The sequence below is a fragment of the Uranotaenia lowii genome, chromosome 1 (assembly GCF_029784155.1).
Source record: "Uranotaenia lowii strain MFRU-FL chromosome 1, ASM2978415v1, whole genome shotgun sequence".
Taxonomy (NCBI): Eukaryota; Metazoa; Arthropoda; class Insecta; order Diptera; family Culicidae; genus Uranotaenia; species Uranotaenia lowii.
The window spans coordinates 151058537-151079935 of NC_073691.1; the positions used below are offsets into that span (position 1 = coordinate 151058537).

Consider the following 21399-nt stretch of genomic DNA (forward strand, 5'->3'; position numbering starts at 1 on the left):
TAGGGTAAAACTCGTGGAGAACTAGGTTGCCTCTGCACCTAAACGAAAACGCTATTTATATGCGTTAATGTTTTGAACAACTGACTGCTAAGTTTGCATTGTCTTTGTACGGTCAAATTTTTTTTTAATGTTCATGACACCTTTGCAAAATGCATATAGTTACTGGTGTTAACTAGAGATTTCAAGGATGTAGGTAGGCAGAGATTCTGACCATACTGACTGGGAACTTGATTTCGTTTGTTGGATAATTTTTCCAGTAGTACGCAACATCGATTCCAGAGTTCACATCGATCAATTTTAAGAATTTCTATCCCAGTTGCCACCCAACTTTCAAAGAAAAATAGGCAATTTCGACGATACAATCGGGCTAAACAGGTACATTTTTCTTACAGGGCATTTTTCCTCAAATATTGCAGGTTCGCAATACTGACGATAGGTGGCAAAATTATCCAGAAAATGATCGGATTTTTTGTTCTAAGTGCCATGTCAGTGTACTCAGTGGTAGAGGTCAATGAGGTACGCTTTTACCAACTGTAATCAGTGCTTTTACTTTCCACCACATTAGGTATAAGTATGTAATTCACATCTTTTTTTTTTATTTGTAGCATAATTTTTTTCGGATCATCTTTGGGCCTGGCAAGAAATTCATCCGATTTGCGCTTGGTGACGTCTTTCTATTCTGTGTTTGTTACGAATATGTAACGTGTGGGAGAAGGGACTCATAACTTACATATGAATACCATAATAAATCAAATTCCTACAATAAATTAAAATCTTTGCGGAAGCTTGATGCGAGAGCAATTGGACGAACACTAGAAACAAAGTCTATGTCCTCAGAGATGGGAAAATCGATCCCAAGTCCACATTGTTTGGACCGTTCAACTGCCATTCATGATTGTTCAATTTCCCAAGTATTTAAATAGTGTGATATTTCCTCAATCAATAAAAACACGTTTTTTTTATTAATCGACGCTTTCATTGTCAAGTCTATATTTTGATCCACTTACGTTGTCAATTAACTATATTTTGAAAAATTATCTTAATCTAGGGTAGGAAATACAAGTTGATATCCGGAGAAGACAAATTCGAATGGGTACGATCTATCGATCCGTTCGTCCCAATTCTTCAACGATTTGGGCATCTGTAAAACAAAAAAAAAGAAAAGGCAACATTTATACAAATACACTAAGCAAATCCAAAGCCTAGCCCAGGGACTCACTTTTGCCGTCGCATGCCACAATCTTGACCTTGTCCACTTTGGCAAATTCGTGCACCTCCCGGAACTCTACATCGTTCAGCATAAGGGTCCAGACGTTGTCGCAGAACCGGTAAGTATTCAGTTTGGCCGCTTTGAAGGTGACTCGCGATTTCACCCGATTCGACAGCGCCGAGTTGATGGATTTATCGAACTGGATCAAGACCCGAACGGCCAGAGCTGGGGTTATTTGGCCATACTGAAAAATAAGAGACAATATGTCACCCATCTAAAGCAAAAATACACTTCTTAATTTATTTTACCTGAATCAACTCGTCCAATGTTTCCTGCAGCGTGTTTCCGAGCGTAGTATTTCTGTACAGCTGATAGGACATTTTTCAAGCCTGGAGTGGTGAGACTTAGGAAATGTTCCGGATTCGAGCGTATCTGGCAGACCAAAGTGATATTGCGAATTGTAAATAAAGCGAACGTCCATCAGCTGTCTTAAAGTGACAGCAGGTGCATGTAAACATTGAATTGACAGGAACAACTAATTTCGTATCAGGCGGGTAAATGTCTAAAATCGATCAAACTCAATGTTGGAGTTCGTTCACAGAAGTAAACTGAAATTAGTCCACAGGTATTACAAATCAGATGAGTAGCTTGCCAAATATTGTAAAATGCCAGAGAAAAAGCATAAAGGTGCTGCATACATTTAGGGGTAGAAAAATACTAAAAATTAACTAGCTTAAATCATAAAAGTTTATGTTATTGTCGTAATCGACCGATTTACCACAACCGGAACTCCTTACTTCGAAACAACCATTCGGAATAAAAACCTCCATTCTTCATTTCGTCCTTGTTCAAACTGATCTCTATTCTCTCTTTTCCAAGCATCAATGTATCTTTGAAACTCTCTCTTCTCTCATTTATATTTTCTCATTTCCAGAGTATAGAAATCTTCAATAACACAGATAGAAATCAACAGATACTTTTCTATACTTATTTATTTGAATGTTAGAATGATTTTTATATCACTCATCATTTGATATTCTCCATATATTTTATTTTTATACATAACCCAAGTAACATTTTGAATGCCAGATGGTTCTATAAGTAATGAAACAGGTTTTTTAATGGAATTCGATAAGCATTAAAGGTTTTAAAGCGCATTTTCAGAAGATCTTTATATAAACTATCTTCAGGATAGCTACACAACCACTTTATAACCTTCTTATAAAACATCATCCAAATTGAAGTTCATTTTTATCTTCCATCTATATAATGGTTTTTAAGTACACTATAAAGCAAATTCAAAACCACGTTATGAAACCGATATAAATTATCTTGGAAAAAGCCAAAAGGTCTCAGTCAACACCAATCAAAATTGACGTTTCAAATTTGATCGAAGTGTAAACAATATGTTGTGTTTACACTGGCATCAAAGGAAATTACCATCCTCAGATTCGCCGGGAGCAATAAAGCAATTAATTCCCCGTGATTTGATAGCTTGCAGGAAGTAGGCGTTAGACAGAGATTGAACTTTTGTGGTCAAGTGAACGGTAGCAGTTTTTACCAAAAGGACCTTCACCCTACAGTTTTTCTTTTTTAAGAATTTCCTCAAATCTCAGAAATTTACTTCTCTTCTAACAGCTCCATTCATAGGGATATGTTATTTACACCAAAGTCCGAAAACTGTAAAACAAAATTGCCATTGAATCGATCTTTATTAATCACAATTACACAATTTTTCTATTGAGTTAATTCACCACATCCTGCTGCTCGTCGGCATTTTCGGAAGCTGTAAAAATTCTCCGGCTTACGGGTGCTGTTTTTTTCATCGATTGACTGGATCCGGCACTCGTTGCTGCAGAAAATCGCCACGATACGAAAGCTGCTTATTCCAAGGCCAAATTGGGCTATTCCGGAAGTAAATATCCATCACAGCATCCTCCCAGTTGGTTTCTGTTCTGGCTACAATCCATACTCCTGCTCTTTGGCTTCTGTTTGCTGTTCCTCTTGATTCCATGTTCCTTTTTACCAGGATCCGGTTGCCGTTCCAATTCATGCTTTGGTCCCGATCGGTCACACTGCACTTTCGCGAACATCATCGGCAGAATTACAAGTCGAGTCCGCGGTCCCCGTGGGGAACTTTCTTCTTCTTCTTCTTTCCTCTACTTTATGGCCAGCTGTTTTAGCTAAACTGCCAAGGGTTGTCAAGTTATAGGATGGTGTATGCGGGCCTCAATTTTGCCTCTTAATCGATTTTACGTTTTGTTGTTGGCGTTTTCAATAGCGGCACCACCCCAGTAGGCGGTGTTTGTATTATTAAAATCGCGTGAAAGAGAATCTCGTATTTATTTTATCTTTTATATTATGATTCCGTTACTTCTTATAAATTCGGCTATTTCTTTATACGTCTTTACGCACGTTTGTTTAATTAAATCGTCTATAGTGTTGTGTGTTGAAAAACAGTTGAATTGAATTCTGTTTGTGTATTTTTGACAGTCAAATAATATGTGATTTAAGTCTTCTTTAGCGTCGCAGTGGTCGCATTTGTCGGATTGGGCTATTTTCCATTGATGTAATTTAACTTTATTTAGGGTGTGGTGTGTTCTAATGCGTCCTAAAGTGACAATTTCGTGAAGTTCCAGATTTAATTCATTGAACCATGGTTTATTGAAAGGTTTATTGTGTATGGCAAAGTACTTTTTGCCCTTTGATAGTGACTCTGCTGTGTATTGATTTGTCCAATCTTGAAACGTTTCTTTCTTGGCCAAATTTATCCCATCTTTTAATGGGAGTTTACAGTATATGATATTTGTACTTGTACAACCTTTTTTTGAGAGAAAATCTGCTTTCTCATTTCCCATAATCCCTTTGTGGCCTGGTACCCACTGCAGAATTATGTTTTTATTTGAATTTTGGAGTTTTTTAAGTATGTCCGAAATGATGTAGTTATTTGAGAATTTTTTGTTTAAAATGCTATCTAGTCCAGCCTTAGAGTCAGTACAGATGACATAATTGTTGTAATTTTTGCTATTGATGATTTCTATTGCAGTTTTTATCGCCATAAGTTCGACGTTCATTATCGATAGTTCATCGTTTAATCTGCATGAGATCTCTTCTGATTCTTTTTGGAGCCAAATCCCTATTCCTGTTGTTTCGGTTTTCGAACCATCTGTGAAGACTCTATTGAATGTTTTGTACTTCTCATCCAGATAACTGTTTGTAATTGCTCTGATCATAATGTCGTTCATTGAATTTTTGTAACCGGGTATGCTACTGTAGATCTTTAGACTATTAATTTCATTTAATTGGTTGACGGTATCTGTATTTATGATTGACGGGTGTGTTTGTGCTAGAATATAGTTGTTTTCAAAAAAAGCTTTCTCTAGAAAGGTGTGATGTTTCGGTAAATGTTGTATTTCAATAAATTTGGATGTTATTTCTGTGATTGGTTTATTCTGTGTGTAGGACTTTAACATTTCTTTTTTTGTAAGGAATTCAGCTCTTAGTCTTAAAGGCATTTCGCCTGCTTCGGAGTATAGGATGTTTATTGGAGTGGATTTCAGTAATCTTAAGCAGTTTCTTAATGTTGCATTGTAAATTGTGTTTAGTTTAAGTAGATTAGATTTGGCTACCCCTCCGTATAGGGTGATTCCATAATCTAGCTGTGATCGAATAATTGCTTTATTGACTTTGAGTGCTGTCTTAGGGTGGGCTCCTTTATTTTTTTTACAGATCATTTTGATGATGTTCATTTTTTTTCTTGTTTTTGTTGCTAGATGATTGATATGAGGTTTATGTGACATTTTACTATCGATTACGTATCCTAAGTATCTATGGTTCATTTTTCTTTCAATTGGTACTCTGTTTATGTGGATATTCATATTATCTCCTAATCTTGCATAGAAAAGAATGTAGGCTGATTTTTCCGGATTCAACTCAATTTCAAGTTTTTGCAATTCGTTTTTGAAATTATCTAATATTATATTTGTTGTTATTTCAACTTTTGTTTTTGATAGAACGCGACGAGCTGGATTTTTTGTTTTGTTTTGTGTTGCTTTCGCTCTGTCACTTGTCAGCTGCACTGAAACAAGAACTCTTATAAAGGTCCGCAGATAGATAGTTTAATCCTATAAGAGGCAAAATTGATTTCCAGAAGACTAGTTGTTCTTAAAATGGCATTTTTACAGAAAAGTTGGACTTGTAAATGGTTTATTCAAGTTAAATAGGTATTTGAATAAATCGCCATTTTTTCAATTGAGTAATGGAAATTATCAAATTTGTTTTTATTGAATATTATGATTTATGATGTGTATTTGACTAAATCACATCATGTTTTACTCGCACTGAATATCTTATCAAATAATACCGTAGAAAACTACAATACGGACGCTCAAATTAATCGGACAAATCTTAATGTTTGAAAATTTTTTTTTCAGCTCTTCTATTATAACAAGTTATACGGGGGCGCGTTTTATATTTCAGAGTTTTATGAAAAATAAGTCGATAAAATTAAAAGCGCAATAACTTTATCCAAGAATTTAGTGAAAAAATCGATAATAATATTGATATGACATTTGCCATTTTTGAGTCTTGGCCGGATTTATAAAAGAATATTGTTCGTTATTGAATCAGAAAATTATATTTTAATAAAAGCAATTTTAAAACTCTTATTCGGAAACAATTTACTCAAAAAAGAGTTTGTTTTCTGCATCGAGAAAAGGTTGTTTTAAATCAGTTTTCTGCAAAGCCCATTTAAAACTCTTTTGTTTTATAAGATACTTTTAAAGTTGTCTTCAGAACCTCCTGTAGGTGGGCCTTTTTACTCCTATAGGTGTTATATAGATGTTTTAATGGAGTTTATAAAACTTAACGTTATTTTATAGCGAAGTTTCATAGCGAGCTTGTAGATAAGTATAAAACTAAAATTGTTACTTGGGTAATATTACCTATATTCACTACAGTTATGATAGATGAAAAAATGATTTTGTCAAAAATGATTTTTGAGAAAAGGCATAAAGGTGCTGCATACATTTACGGGTAAAAAAATACTAAAAATCAACTAGCTTAAATCATAAAAGTTCATGTTATGATAGATAAAATTTTTAAACTAACAAACGCGTGATGCAAAACAATCATATCCTAGCATATGGAATCGAGATTTAAAAGGTGAATCTTTAAATATTACTCGACTTCCGCTGATAATTCGCCGCCGGATCTCACGGCTAGTGTCATTATCTGCGGTCACCAGTGAGCCGAGATAGGCAAAGTCTTCGGCTTTCTCCAGCTCGTCGCCATCGACCGTGATCTTGTTATTACTGGACAAGCGGGTTCGGTCGGTCTCGGATCCGCAGGCCAGCGTGTACTTCGTCTTGGACGTATTGATCATTAACCCAATTTTTCCTGCTTCGCGTTTCAGTTTGCGATAGATCTCCTCCATCGCAGCAGTTGATCTACCGACTATATCAATGTCGTCGGCAAAGCAGATAAGTTGACTGGATCTGTTGAGAATCACGCCCCGCATTTCACCCAACGTTCGTCGAATAACACCTTCTAGCGCCACGTTGAACATCATGCAGGATAGACCATCGCCTTGTCGAAGCCCCCAGCGCGATTCGAATGAACTCGACAATTCACCCGAAATTCGCATACAGCACTGCGTTCCATCCATCGTCACCTTGATCAGTCTGGTCAGCTTCCCAGAGAAGCCGTTCTCGTCCATGATTTCCCATAGCTCGTCACTATCTATCGTGTCGTATGTGGATTTGAAGTCGATTCCAAAACTATAAATTTTATTCTAATCGCTTTAAACAAGAGAAATCCCATATAGCGATTCAAGCGATCTCAGAAGAGCGGATTAGGGTTGAAATTGACTATAATCGAAACAAAAATTGTAAACTTTTCTGGAATCAACAATTAAACATCTATCGATCAATTTCAGTCCGAGAGTTGAATATTCCAATATCAACAAACAAATTCTACAATGATCAATGGACGCTTATAAGATGTTCGAAAACTATCGAACTTGAAATAAAGGGGATTTCTTTAACGCGCTTAAATCACTGGATTACCCTAATGGGAGAGGTAATTTCCCAATCACCAGGAATAAAAATAAAGGATCTTCTTGCTCCAGAGTGATGATCTCTTTCGCTCTACGCGAGCGCTTTGCTCTGAAATAGAAACTTAATTTTTCTCACCGGAGAATTAGGCAAACGATTCCATAATTCCATGAGCGATTTGAGAATAGAGAGGTTGATAGATACCGGATCAATTCGTGATGGTCGCTTATGGTCATGCCATAATGCAACAATGCTACCATCTAACGAAATATGACCATCGCATCGCGCGCGTTTGTTGTCAGATGGGGCCATTTGCATCAGAGACTGAGCAAACAAAGTAAGTGCGGCGGGACGCAACGAACGACCGTGGGGAACCGGAGAGAAGAAGACGACGCGGACGGACATACCGATCGCCATCAGCGAGAGTAACTAGCGCTCGCTTCTCTTCTATGTGGCGGCGAGGTACCTTTTGGGTTTCCCTTAAGCGCATGTACGTGCAGTCGACTGTTCCATAGAGCAGTGACCAACAAGAGTGAAGCTCGACAACAAGATTACGCTGGTGCATATCAACGGCTCCGTCGGAGTGAACTTTTTTTTACTTCTACTCGATGATCTCGCAAAGATCCAGAATCCGGCATCCAGTGTTTGGCGGAGACAAGTGTGATAAAAGTGTCGTATCTACTCATCCATCCGGTATACTTAAGCCTCCCCGTTTACTGGCCACTAGTAGCGTGCTCTGGTGTATGGTTTCAGATATTCTCAACGCTTACAACTGATAAGCTGTCCAGTTATAGAGCTGAATTCCTCTGAGTGTTTTCTAGTCGAGAGGGAGAGAAAGACTTTATGGATTAATATCATCGAAACAATCAGTTCTGTGATATGTTTTTTTCTTCGTTTTATTATTTTGTGAAGCCTCACTCTCAGCTGTTCGTTGACTATATAGTTGAATCATTATCATAAAGGCTGATGGCTGATGTACAGAGCTCATTTTTATGTAGTGATAACTGATAGCAGCACGTAGTAGGTTGTTTTTTTTCGTTCCGTTCTTTATTTTGGCTGAAGTGAAATTCATTGTTTGACCCAACGACAATCCAGGGACTGTTATCAGTGTTTTTCGTGCATTGTTCCACAAAATTTGGTGATCATCACAAGCTGTCGTCACACAGCAGACGACAAAAGATTGAACGTGTTTTTGCCCAATAATGAATCGTTTCCGTTGCGATGATCACTGACGTGAAAGATCAGCGAAGGTCAACGAATCAAAATCCAAGTGTGAAGTGGATAGTGCTAAACGTTCTGATATAAAATAAAATATCCAAAAAATTACATCACCAAGCAGGGGATACGATGAGTCTGGACACGATGCAGGACCTGGTGAAAAAGTATAAAAATTGGAAATCATACATTAAGGTAAGTGTAGGTACTTTCGTTGACCGACTCGCAGCCGATACGCGGTCAGATTTGTTGATTGGTTTTGACAATTAGCATCGTCTTGCTAACTCTCGTTCCCGACAGCAGCGAAGTTGAATCTGTTTCGATTCTCGAAATGTATCGTTTTGGCAAAAAAAACACTCGATATATATCTATACCTACGTGAATTAATTTTCAGTACGGCACCGCTCTATAGACACTGGCTGTGTGGATGGAAGTTGGTTTTGCCATATACACCAAACCTACTTATTACGAAAAACGGTTGCATTTCGTTTGCCTCCACCAATTTGTGTGGTGCATGTATGTTTCCTATTAACATTTTTTTTTTCATTTCGTGTAAATTTATAAGCTGTCTGTTTGAAAATTGCATAATTTATAAAATCTACCTATCTGTGGAGTATTTTTCCAAACGGCAGTTTGTTTTGCAAGATCAATTGATTCAATGGATTTCCAAGCTTTAATTTACAATAAACTGTTTCTGGAACTCAATTCATCACAACAAAACTTATTCTAGAGTCAAAGTAAAGTTAAAAATCAAGTTATCTCGGATGCATTTGAAATCCAACTCCAAATCTGAAATTTGAATCTGAATTCTAAATCTGAAACCTGAATCTGAAATCTGAAATCTGAATCTGAAATCTGAAATTTGAAATCTGAATCTGAAATCTGAATCTGAAATCTGAATCTGAAATCTGAATCTGAAATCTGAATCTGAAATCTGAATCTGAAATCTGAATCTGAAATCTGAATCTGAAATCTGAATCTGAAATCTGAATCTGAAATCTGAATCTGAAATCTGAATCTGAAATCTGAATCTGAAATCTGAATCTGAAATCTGAATCTGAAATCTGAATCTGAAATCTGAATCTGAAATCTGAATCTGAAATCTGAATCTGAAATCTGAATCTGAAATCTGAATCTGAAATCTGAATCTGAAATCTGAAATCTGAATCTGAAATCTGAAATCTGAATCTGAATCTGAATCTGAATCTGAAATCTGAATCTGAAATCTGAATCTGAAATCTGAATCTAAAATCTGAATCTGAAATCTGAATCTGAAATCTGAATCTGAAATCTGAATCTGAAGTCTGAATCTGAAATCTGAATCTTAAATCTGAATCTGAAATCTGAATCTGGAATCTGAAATCTGAAATCTGAAATCTAAAGCTGAAATCTGAATCTGAATGTGAAATTTGAATCTGGAATACAGAAATTTTTCAAAAATATATATTTTTTTTTAAATATCTGAATCTGAATCTGAAACCTGAATCTGAAATCTGAATCTCAAATCTGAATCTGAAATCTGAATCTCAAATCTGAATCTGAAATCTGAATCTGGAACCTGAATCTGAAATCTGAATCAGAAATCTGAATCTGAATCTAAAATCTGAATCTGAATCTGAAATCTGAATCTGAATCTGAATCTGAAATCTAAATCTGAAATCTGAATCTGAAATCTGAATCTAAAATCTGAATCTGAAATCTGAATCTGAAATCTGAATCTGAAATCTGAATCTGAAATCTGAATCTGAAATCTGAATCTGAAATCTGAATCTGAAATCTGAATCTGAAATCTGAATCTGAAATCTGAATCTGAATCTGAAATCTGAATCTGAAATCTGAATCTGAAATCTGAATCTGAAATCTGAATCTGAAATCTGAATCTGAAATCTGAATCTGAAATCTGAATCTGAAATCTGAATCTGAAATCTGAATCTGAAATCTGAATCTGAAATCTGAATCTGAAATCTGAAATCTGAAATCTGAATCTGAAATCTGAATCTGAAATCTGAATCTGAAATCTGAATCTGAAATCTGAATCTGAAATCTGAATCTGAAATCTGAATCTGAAATCTGAATCTGAAATCTGAATCTGAAATCTGAATCTGAAATCTGAATCTGAAATCTGAATCTGAAATCTGAATCTGAAATCTGAATCTCAAATCTGAAATCTGAATCTGAAATCTGAAATTGAAATCTGAATCTGAAATCTGAATCTGAAATCTGAATCTGAAATCTAAATCCGAATCTGAATCTGAATCTCAAATCTGAATCTGGAATCTGAATCTGAAATCTAAATCTGAAATCTGAATCTGAAATCTGAATCTGAAATCTGAATTTGAAATCTGAATCTGAAATCTGAATCCGAATCTGAAATCTGAATCTGAAATCTAAAGCTGAAATCTGAATCTGAATGTGAAATCTGAATCTGTAATAGAAATGAGGTACAAGTGAGCACTGTAAAGTTAGATGTAAGATTTTATTTTAATAAAAAAAAAAAAAAAAAAAAAAAAAAAAAAAAAAAAAAAAAATCTGGAATACAGAAATTTTTCAAAAAAAAATTTTTTTTTTCAAAAAATATCTGAATCTGAATCTGAAATCTGAATCTGAAATCTGAATCTGAAATCTGAATCTGAAATCTGAATCTGAAATCTGAATCTCAAATCTGAATCTGAAATCTGAATCTGGAATCTGAATCTCAAATCTGAATCTGAAATCTGAATCTGGAACCTGAATCTGAAATCTGAATCAGAAATCTGAATCTCAATCTGAAATCTGAATCTGAATCTGAAATCTGAAATCTGAATCTGAATCTGAATCTGAATCTGAAATCTGAATCTGAAATCTGAATCTGAAATCTGAATCTGAAATCTGAATCTGAAATCTGAATCTGAAATCTGAATCTGAAATCTGAATCTGAAATCTGAATCTGAAATCTGAATCTGAAATCTGAATCTGAAATCTGAATCTGAAATCTGAATCTGAAATCTGAATCTGAAATCTGAATCTGAAATCTGAATCTGAAATCTGAATCTGAAATCTGAATCTGAAATCTGAATCTGAAATCTGAATCTGAAATCTGAATCTGAAATCTGAATCTGAAATCTGAATCTGAAATCTGAATCTCAAATCTGAATCTGAAATCTGAATCTGGAATCTGAATCTCAAATCTGAATCTGAAATCTGAATCTGGAACCTGAATCTGAAATCTGAATCAGAAATCTGAATCTCAATCTGAAATCTGAATCTGAATCTGAAATCTGAAATCTGAATCTGAATCTGAATCTGAATCTGAAATCTGAATCTGAAATCTGAATCTGAAATCTGAATCTGAAATCTGAATCTGAAATCTGAATCTGAAATCTGAATCTGAAATCTGAATCTGAAATCTGAATCTGAAATCTGAATCTGAAATCTGAATCTGAAATCTGAATCTGAAATCTGAATCTGAAATCTGAATCTGAAATCTGAATCTGAAATCTGAATCTGAAATCTGAATCTGAAATCTGAATCTGAAATCTGAATCTGAAATCTGAATCTGAAATCTGAATCTCAAATCTGAATCTGAAATCTGAATATGATATCTGAATCTGATATCTGAATCTGAAATCTGAATCTGAAATCTGAATCTGTAATCTGAATCTGAATTCTGAATCTGAAATCTGAATCTGAAATCTGAATCTGAAATCTGAATCTGAAATCTGAATCTGAAATCTGAATCTGAAATCTGAATCTGAAATCTGAATCTGAAATCTGAATCTGAAATCTGAATCTGAAATCTGATTCAGAAATCTAAATCTGAAATCTGAATCTGAAATCTGGATCTGTAATCTGAATCTGAAATCTGAATCTGAAATCTGAAATCTGAATCTGAAATCTGAATCTGAAATCTGAATCTGAAATCTGAATCTGAAATCTGAATCTGAAATCTGAATCTGAAATCTGAATCTGAAATCTGAATCTGAAATCTGAATCTGAAATCTGAATCTGAAATCTGAATCTGAAATCTGAATCTGAAATCTGAATCTGAAATCTGAATCTGAAATCTGAATCTGAAATCTGAATCTGAAATCTGAATCTGAAATCTGAATCTGAAATCTGAATCTGAAATCTGAATCTGAAATCTGAATCTGAAATCTGAATCTGAAATCTGAATCTGAAATCTGAATCTGAAATCTGAATCTGAAATCTGAATCTGAAATCTGAATCTGAAATCTGAATCTGAAATCTGAATCTGAAATCTGAATCTGAAATCTGAATCTGAAATCTGAATCTGAAATCTGAATCTGAAATCTGAATCTGAAATCTGAATCTGAAATCTGAATCTGAAATCTGAATCTGAAATCTGAATCTGAAATCTGAATCTGAAATCTGAATCTGAAATCTGAATCTGAAATCTGAATCTGAAATCTGAATCTGAAATCTGAATCTGAAATCTGAATCTGAAATCTGAAATCTGAAATCTGAATCTGAAATCTGAATCTGAAATCTGAATCTGAAATCTGAATCTGAAATCTGAATCTGAAATCTGAATCTGATATCTAAATCTGAAATCTGAATCTGAAATCTGAAATCTGAATCTGAAATCTGAATCTGAAATCTGAAAACTGAATCTGAAATCTGAATCTGAAAGCTGAATCCGAAATCTGAATCTGAAATCTGAATTTGAAATCTCAATCTGGAATCTGAATCTGGATTCTGAATCTGAAATCTGAATCTTGAATCCGAATCTGGAATCGTATCTGAAATCTAAATCTGAATCTGGAATCGTATCTGAAATCTGAATCTGAAATCTAAATTTGATATATGAATCTGAAATTTTAATCTGTAATCGGAATCTCAAATTTGAATCTGAAGTCTTAATCTGAAATCTGAATCAGGATTCTGAATCTGAATCTGAAATCTGAATCTGGAATCTGAATCTTAACCTTAAATCAGAAATCTGAATAAGAACTCTGAATCCTGAAATCTTCTTTATTTCTGTCATAATGTGATCGTTGGCTATATAAATAATTGTGTAAACAAATTATATGCTAGATTTGCTATCGCCTTGAAATTCAGACGTTTTAGAAACAGGAAGAACAAATATCACACTAATTCAATGTTTTATGTGTTGCTTGAGTATTTTGAATTTCACAAAATGCATTTTTAATTTTTTTTATTTAATTCATAGATTAACAAACTTGTCGAAGAGCACCAATTTTCTACAATACAAATTTAATAAACCAAAAATAGATAGTTTTCATGTTCATAAATAAAACTGAGAGTTCCTGCATTTTAGGGTTTGAGAAAATTATTTATGATGAAGTTATGAAGACACTGATTTTAAAAACATATTATATATGCGAATATGTTTGTTGCAGCCAAAATAAAGCAACCGTTACCGAGTTTGGACTAGTTTGGATTCAAAGTCGTGAGGTATTGTGTGCGAAAAAAACTGAATCAAATTTTAATGATCATCTTGTTTTTTTCTGAATTTATCAGCTAGTTGCCATCCTTCCTTTAAAACAAGCTGAAAATTAGCACAAACGATTTCACATTCATTATTCTCTCTCCACAAATCAAGATGAAGAATCTATCGATGGATTTTCCCTGTTAAAAAGATGCTTCATCTATCTCGCATATGCTCCATACCCTTGCTGACCACGTGGAATGCCCACGTGGTTCTCGAAAGCTTGCGATCTGGGCTTGGCAGCAAGACCGAGAAGTAAAACTTTTCTGCGAGTAAATAAACAGGACACATATGTAACCAACGGTTCCCCAGACTGCTCAGCCGAGCAAGAACCCCCCTCTAAGCCTCAGGGTCGGCACACTCGATTAGTTTTCGGAACAAGGAAACACCTTAATGCGCTTAGTTAAAGTCCCACCTTTATTTTCCCGATAACACCTTAGTTCACTTTGGCACAATATTCCCCTTATGTGGTTTTTCTCCTACCTTTTGGTCGCTTGGTACAAACGGCAGACCGGGGCAGCAAACCAGCCGACGATGCGGGCTAGAACCAGGCTTGGTCCTGATGTGGTTACGGGATAGCGGTCTCCGGAAGGTCAACGGCTTAGACCCACTTGGCGACGGAATCTGCTTTGCTCTCACGCACTAGCACGGCTGGTCCGGGCTGGACTCCGAAGTGTCGGAATCAGAATTGGCCATGGCGCAATCCTTAACACACGAGGGAGAATTGCGAGGCACTCGAACGACGCACGTTTTTGTTGGGCGGTCGTATACGGTACCAGCACGAGGTTCAGTGTCGCCTAGGTCGACCAGCACGGGTTGACGAACGCTGGCAATGTTGATGGATGGTCGGTTTTTCAAACCAAAACTCGGGGTCCTGTAGAGGGACATGATGGGACAAGGAATTGCGAAAGCTGTTAGTGGCTAGCCTGTACGGGGTCCAACACGGTTGCTACCTGGATGCTCGATATGGATCACTCAAACTTCAGCTGTTGGCATTCAGAGGAACGTGTTATTTGTTCGAACTCTTTCATCCAAATGAAGCGGAACAAGTATGAGGTTTTTGACCCAGTACAAAGGTCAAAGGCTTTGTAGTCCATCCATAAATTCCTCCCATCATGCCCTATTGTCCTTGTTGGCGGGATAATGCTGCTCTTTTTATATTAATTTTAAGTCATCATTTGGACCAATATGTGTTCCGTTGATTTGTAATAAATAATAATAATAATGACTCACAGCACCATCTGTTGCCAAATTGAGTCCAGTTGACCTAATCGCGGAGGGGTGGTGATGCTCTCGGGAATTTTGGGGTGGTCCTTCTTCCTTACCCAGTAAGGAGCCTCCTTGCCATAATACGCGGATTTAAAAAACGATTCTTACTAAACCAAGCAGTAAAGGTTATGCTGGTTACACATAAGCACTATCGGCTTGCGGATTTGTGTTGCGACTGTTGCATCAGCTAAGATTCATGGGAAATTTGCAGTGGAGCAAATATAAATTGGCACACGATCCATCGTATAGAGTTAGTTTTGTTTAGTTCCGAAGTAAAGTGTAGAATATTTGAATTGGTTATTAACAAAGCCGTCTCATTGATTCGATTGATAAAGATGCTATAATTTTTTTTATGTTGCGTTATTCATAAAAATCAAAACAGCTTGATGAATTTTTCCTTGAGGGAAATTTCGATGTGTAGCTCTAATCCTATAGGTTTAGCTGGCTTATTTACCCCTTATTACCATAACTTATTAAACTTGTTTACTCTTTTCTCCCATTCCGAAGGATAATTCATTCCATTCAATTTTTTTGTCAACTTTTTAACTTGACTTATAAGGTCTTCTTCAGTTCTACGGAGTTATTGATAACGCGATGTTCATTGAAATAATTTTCAAACAGAAATTAACAGAATTGTTTTGAAATTAAAGATCAACCAGCATCAGAATAGAAATGTATTATAATTCTAAATTTAAGTTTTGAAATTATGTAACATTTTTAGAATCTCTAGAAAAAAGATGGCTTCTGTATTGTGAATTACAATCTTAGGTTGAGAAATGAAAGCTTAGATCAAAACCCTCAATTTTGAACCCCGCGTCAAAACATGAATTTAAAAAATTTAGACTGTGTATTAGACTGAGTCGATTTGGGGTCATTTTTGAATTTCTCAAACCCTGGGGTCTTAAAAGCTTCGACTCATCCATGATTTTTTGTAGAATTTTTAAGTAACGTTTACATGAGTAAATTTGAACTTTTAGGTTTGTATGGGAAAATTCAATATTTTGTACTGAAAAATCAACATTGTTTTTGTTTCTTCTGTGAACCGAGCCAGCGGACAGTTTTTGTGCCAATTTATAAAATTCCTAAGGGAAATTTTCAGCTGAACAAACTTCGTCGAATGTCATAACTTCGTATCTTATTAGGCAAAAAAGTTATTAGTTATAACGATGTTGATTTTTCAGTACAAAATATTGAATTTTCCCATACATGCACTATGGCCTTACTACCCAGATTTTCTAAAAAAGGACTTGAAAATGTACTGAACTGTTCTGATTAAAAAAACTCTAAATTCTAATTGAACTTGCAGTTTAACCAGTTTAACCCATTTAAACGATAATAATCGCCGGTACAGATGATTGATATAAATGGTGCTTTTCGATTAAAACTGCAGGCCAGTCAAGATTCTGCTCGCTTCAGGCGCTTATATAATCCAAGCAGAGCTGTATATTATTTTCATCAATCATGTGATGGCCTTAAAAATCCTGATTTTTTCTTCTAAGCTGGGTCCTGATTTTTGACTAAACCGCCTGGCATCTTTGGGTTCCAAACCAAAAATTGACACTCGTTCACAGGAAAACTTTTCTGTGAACGTATTCCATGGCTTGTTCGTCGAGTTCGTCGATTTTATGACATTTCTCTTTCTTAAGAAATTGCATTGCTTTTTCCTTTTTTGTTGTGTCCACTTGCGTGTCAAAAAGGGGAAAAAGAAGAAAGTGTCATGTTACGCGAATAAATTTCCACGGATTTTTCTTTTCTTGTGCTCTTTTCGACGCAAATTAAAAATACATTTACTGCGGAGGAATTACTTTATCCACTAAGACAGTTTAGGCTTATTGTGGATCGTGTGAATTTGTTGTTTGCTAAGTAGTTCGATTGCGTCTTAAGCAATTACAATAAAATTGTAAAACTTTCTCCTAATGGCCACTTGAAAACACCCACAACCGAAGGACGTTTTTGGAGAAAATTTTTCCTATCCGTTAAGATTTATCAAAAGAGGTCACTACCAGCTGGTTTTGGTAGTAGATCAAATTGCTACAAACATCGCTGCGAATCGATTTAAAAAATCATCGGAAGTAAACTTTGCTGTCGGGTTAACGCACGGCTAACTATACGTTTCCGGGACTCCCGGGCAGAAACCCTCAAAACGGAACTTAAAGAGCTGCGATCATCGTCTAATGATTATTATTTTAATTCCTCCCCTAAATACGGTGGTGCTTCGACGACGTCCGATGGAATTGCCGATTCTGGCCAACAACAACAACAACTGCATCCGGAAACCAACCGCAATAACAACAACAACAACGTTCAGTTTGTAAAGCTTGTCTCGGACGGGGCCATGGAAGACGAAACGATCTTCGGCGAGAAACAGTCCATCCGGGACTCGGCGAAGACGCTCAAAAAGTACGGGAGCATATCGACCGGCGGTAGCACCGGAAGCAGTCGATCTCCGGTGGCCGCAAGCACAGAGGCCCTCATCCGGCACGACGTGGACCGAACCGATACGCTACAGGGCATCGCCCTCAAGTATGGATGCAGTGTAAGTATCGATTGTTTGCGTATTATAATGAAAACTTGAGAGACCCAAGTTATCCAACAGAAGCTATTTTTTTATAAACTTAATTCTATTGAATTACTTGAAGTGCCCAGTTTTATTTGATGTCATCACTTTTGAAAATGAATGAAAAATAACGTAAAATGATCTCTCTTACCTCATGAATATGTTGTAAATTAATTTTGTTCTAATATAGTTTTGTGATCAGAATGTTGCTATCTTCTCTTCAAATTATTTCAAATATATTTTTAAGTTATTGCTAAAAAGCCTTAAGTGACCGGTAGTAGACGAATTTCCCCTATACATATTTATTGCAAAGCGTTAGATTAACATTTTTCTGAGTCAATCTAAAGACGGAGTTAGGCATTAGAGTGTCAACGTTGAACAATCTAAGGAGTTCTCGGGAACCCTCTCAATGTTATGCTTCACCAGAGAACAAATTAGAATATGTAGGTATTTGTTGGTTCGTTTGTGTGTTTTTTTTTTTATTTGAAGTGATTTAACTGGCGATCCTGTCAACAGTTACCTATTTATAGCTCTTTTATTTGTGTCTTCTGTTTTTTTTTCCTTTTGTAGATGGAACAAATTCGCAGAATAAACCGTCTGCTACCGACGGATACCATTTTCCTGCGAACGTTCCTCATGATTCCAGTCGAAAAAGATTCCCCATTCTATCCGAAGGACCCGGCGGCTATCATTCGCCCCAACTCGCTTTCGGTGCGCTCGGCTTCCCTGGCCGGTGGTCCGTCCACATCGTCCGGCAGTTCCACACCGATGGATCCCGGGATAAGCGAAGAATCGTCATCCGGTGCCGCCATTTCTCCCGAGGAGGAGAGTCGCAAAAACATGGAAGAGTTCCTAGGGAAAATAGACTCGTCGATCGCCTCGATGAGGAAGTACATTGCCGAATCCCAGCGAAACAGTGAGTTCATTTCGAGCCAGAGCGACGACAATATATTCAGCTCCGGGGCCAGTATGAATAGTAGCGGGTACTACTCGAAGCCCCGGGCGTACTCGACCGCTTCCTCCTCGTCGTCAATCTCGTCATATCAGCAGTATCACTTTCAAGGTGGAGCTGGCGGAAGTGGTGTTTCGTCATCCGCACATCACCACCAGCCGAACCACAAACGACAGAGCTCGTCCGGCAGTACCGCTTCCGATACCAGTCAGTTGATAGTGATGACTCAGGGCAAACGGGTGCAAAGTTCGCTTCAGAAGCTGGAAAAGCAACAGGACGAACTGTTCGAGTTGTAGCAGCAATGCTCACATCTGACCCAATCTAATAGTGTTTGTTCCTTGGAAGACGATTGTGAGTCCGTATCATCTAGAATAGAACTTCAAATGTTGGTCGACTGTCGCCGGCCAGCCCACGATCGCTACCATTGTTGGATAAACTTTGGCGGCAGTACTTTGCGGTATCATCGAGCTATGTCATCTTCATCACCATACTTTTCCTTCCGTCGGCTGGCTACCTCCTTTGGTGCAGGATTCAAATCACGCTTCAACAGTATGCTGGCACTACTGATGCGCACTCAGCAGCACAGCGACGCATCGAACCGGCAAAGGCAGCTTCAGTACAATCATTGGCAATTCCAAAATCTGGAAACCGACTAGAAGACGTCGTTGCTGAGCGTTATGGTTCAAGCTTTAAAAAAACGGACATCGTTATGGCAAACGATAAGGTGAAAAGTGGTACGGTAAGTAATCCACAATAAGTTATTATTTAATCATCCTACACCTTGCAAACCATCAATAGACAAAAAAATTAGTTAAGGACAATTAGCAACCTTTAAGACATAATCGATGAGATTTATTCCCCATAGCAATATCAAATAAATAAATGAATAAAAAACGGCAGAGTATGTTGGTGTATCTTCGTTCTGTATTATACTAGCGTTAGAGTAGATCATCAAACCCCAACCCCTAGTTGAAATACTGTAGGCAAAACGTTCCCAAAGTTATATTATGTTAAAAGCAAATCGATTTTGTTGCATACTGCAGCATTATAAAATGAAATTCTCGCTTCTCCGCCAACGTTTCATTGATTTTTTCTGCCTCCATAACCTATATTGAGGATCGAGCGTGTTGTTGTGTAGGGGTGTCTCGTGAAACTTCGGTTTTGCGAACCAATGAGCTCCAGCTGTTGATCGTTGTGAGGATAGGCTATTGAAGATAATTGGGTTCTAATCACTTCGCTTAGCACCTCAGATAAGATGCTGCTAATTGCCGAAGTGTTGATCAGTTTAGAGAAATGAACTTGTTACTGTATGGACAATATGTGTTGTGGCTTAAATTATGGGGTTTTTTTTATTGAGTGAGGTGAGTAAACTTTTAGAAAAATAAGTTTTCCACCCGGAGAAGTTAGCCTATTCCAATGTGATTTGTATTTGGTGTAGTCTGGCCCTTCTTTTTTATTTTATATTGAAATTTTTTACATACTATTAACGTCTCAAGATCGCTTACTATTTTAAGCTGCCTACTCTAAACTTTTATTTCCCTGACCCCTCTATCCACACTTCATTTTCAGCGTCAGCTTCCCACAGCTATTTAAATGCCACAAAAAAAAATATTGAAATTTTTTACATATTATCTCAAATTACCCGATGTGGCTCGGGTCTCCGTAAAAATAAATATGTAAATGTTTTTTTTAACATCTCGGAAGTTTGTAAGGTTTTCCGTTTCTTAACACGTTAAGAACCGCAAAAAATTCCAAAATGTGACAAACTACATCTCGAAAACTACAGGACCATATTTTAGAAATTTGGTAGTTTTGAAGTAGGTATCTACTATCTACTTTAAGTGATGTGTTCGATTTTGATGAATATCGTTACATTGTTAAACTTATAACGTTCGAGTTGTTCTTTATGGAAAATAACGGAGAGTAAGTGAAAACACGAGTGGTTTCAACGAGATACTTAACAAGAGTGATTTATTTGCAATTCTTAAACATCGGACTACTATGACCAATTATTAATTCTCCGATTACTACGATCAACATCCCCCCTTAATCGAGAATTCTTGAATTCCAAGGAAGGACCTGACTTCCTGTAGTTTCTGTACCGGAACCGCCTTGGTGAGAGTTTCCGACATTCGATTAGTTGACTCGACTTGGAATAGTTCAATGGTTTTCTCCTTGAGCCAATAATATCGTCAAACTCGGACTTGTTGCCGAAAACTGCTCTGTTGACCTCTCCGGATAACGGACCACCCGGAACAACGAACCTTGAATCTGGCTGTACCATTTTGTCTGTCCTCCTCTTTTCGGACCCTTTTTTAATATTCGAATCTGCTTCGGGGAATCGAAAAATTTCCTCGTCGCCTTGCGTGCGAATTCGAAATCCTTTGAAAACAACGTTGCAACTATTTGGCACCTTCTTGGTCCGGGGATTGTGGATGCGACAGCCTTTCGTCCCAGTTGAATGACCGTCGAAAATTCCAGCTTCTGACTTAGCTTCCCGCGTCCGACGCTTCACTGTGGGTCTATTCAAATGCCCCATCTTTCTGTGCCAACACGCCAAATCTTCTTTTGGCGTTGCCGCAAATGCAACGTCTTTACCATACCGACGAAGTTTGTAGAGACCATCTTGCTGATCGCCCATCGCAATCACTTCGTCTTTGGAGTTGTAAACCGTGCACGAATCTCTCGTAAACA

General features: G+C 36.8%; 2 protein-coding genes across 4 annotated transcripts; one reads left to right on the top strand and one right to left on the bottom strand.

Moving 5' to 3' along the window:
* Positions 1 to 968: 968 nt before the first annotated feature.
* Positions 969 to 1710, bottom strand: LOC129739314 (transcription initiation factor IIA subunit 2). Its single transcript, XM_055730719.1, has 3 exons — positions 1519 to 1710; positions 1220 to 1454; positions 969 to 1141 (listed from the first exon to the last, which is right to left on the bottom strand). Exons 1-3 carry the CDS (start codon positions 1588 to 1590, stop codon positions 1101 to 1103), a joined length of 348 nt encoding a protein of 115 aa, XP_055586694.1. The 5' UTR covers positions 1591 to 1710; the 3' UTR covers positions 969 to 1100.
* A 6060-nt stretch (positions 1711 to 7770) lies between these two features.
* On the top strand, positions 7771 to 20607 carry LOC129740502 (lysM and putative peptidoglycan-binding domain-containing protein 1). Of its 3 annotated transcripts, none has more exons than XM_055732196.1 (4): positions 7771 to 7956; positions 8176 to 8673; positions 17505 to 17732; positions 18324 to 20607. In XM_055732196.1, the coding sequence occupies exons 2-4, from the start codon at positions 8611 to 8613 to the stop codon at positions 18999 to 19001; spliced, it is 969 nt and encodes a 322-aa protein (XP_055588171.1). In that variant the 5' UTR covers positions 7771 to 7956; positions 8176 to 8610; the 3' UTR covers positions 19002 to 20607. The 3 variants fall into 3 exon arrangements, with proteins under 3 accessions (XP_055588171.1, XP_055588172.1, XP_055588170.1); XM_055732197.1 differs by having other exon boundaries at positions 8359 to 8673; XM_055732195.1 differs by having other exon boundaries at positions 7771 to 8673.
* Positions 20608 to 21399: the final 792 nt, after the last annotated feature.

Excerpts from the sequence above, each read along its gene's own strand:
- LOC129739314 (XM_055730719.1), bottom strand. The coding sequence starts at position 1,590 with ATGTCCTATCAGCTGTACAGAAATACTACGCTCGGAAACACGCTGCAG. Across the intron at positions 1,455-1,518 it reads CATTGGACGAGTTGATTCAG|TATGGCCAAATAACCCCAGC; the intron begins GTAAAATAAATT and ends CTTATTTTTCAG. Across the intron at positions 1,142-1,219 it reads TGTGGCATGCGACGGCAAAA|ATGCCCAAATCGTTGAAGAA; the intron begins GTGAGTCCCTGG and ends TTTGTTTTACAG.
- LOC129740502 (XM_055732195.1), top strand. The coding sequence starts at position 8,611 with ATGAGTCTGGACACGATGCAGGACCTGGTGAAAAAGTATAAAAATTGG. Across the intron at positions 8,674-17,504 it reads ATTGGAAATCATACATTAAG|TTTGTAAAGCTTGTCTCGGA; the intron begins GTAAGTGTAGGT and ends AACAACGTTCAG. Across the intron at positions 17,733-18,323 it reads CCCTCAAGTATGGATGCAGT|ATGGAACAAATTCGCAGAAT; the intron begins GTAAGTATCGAT and ends TTCCTTTTGTAG.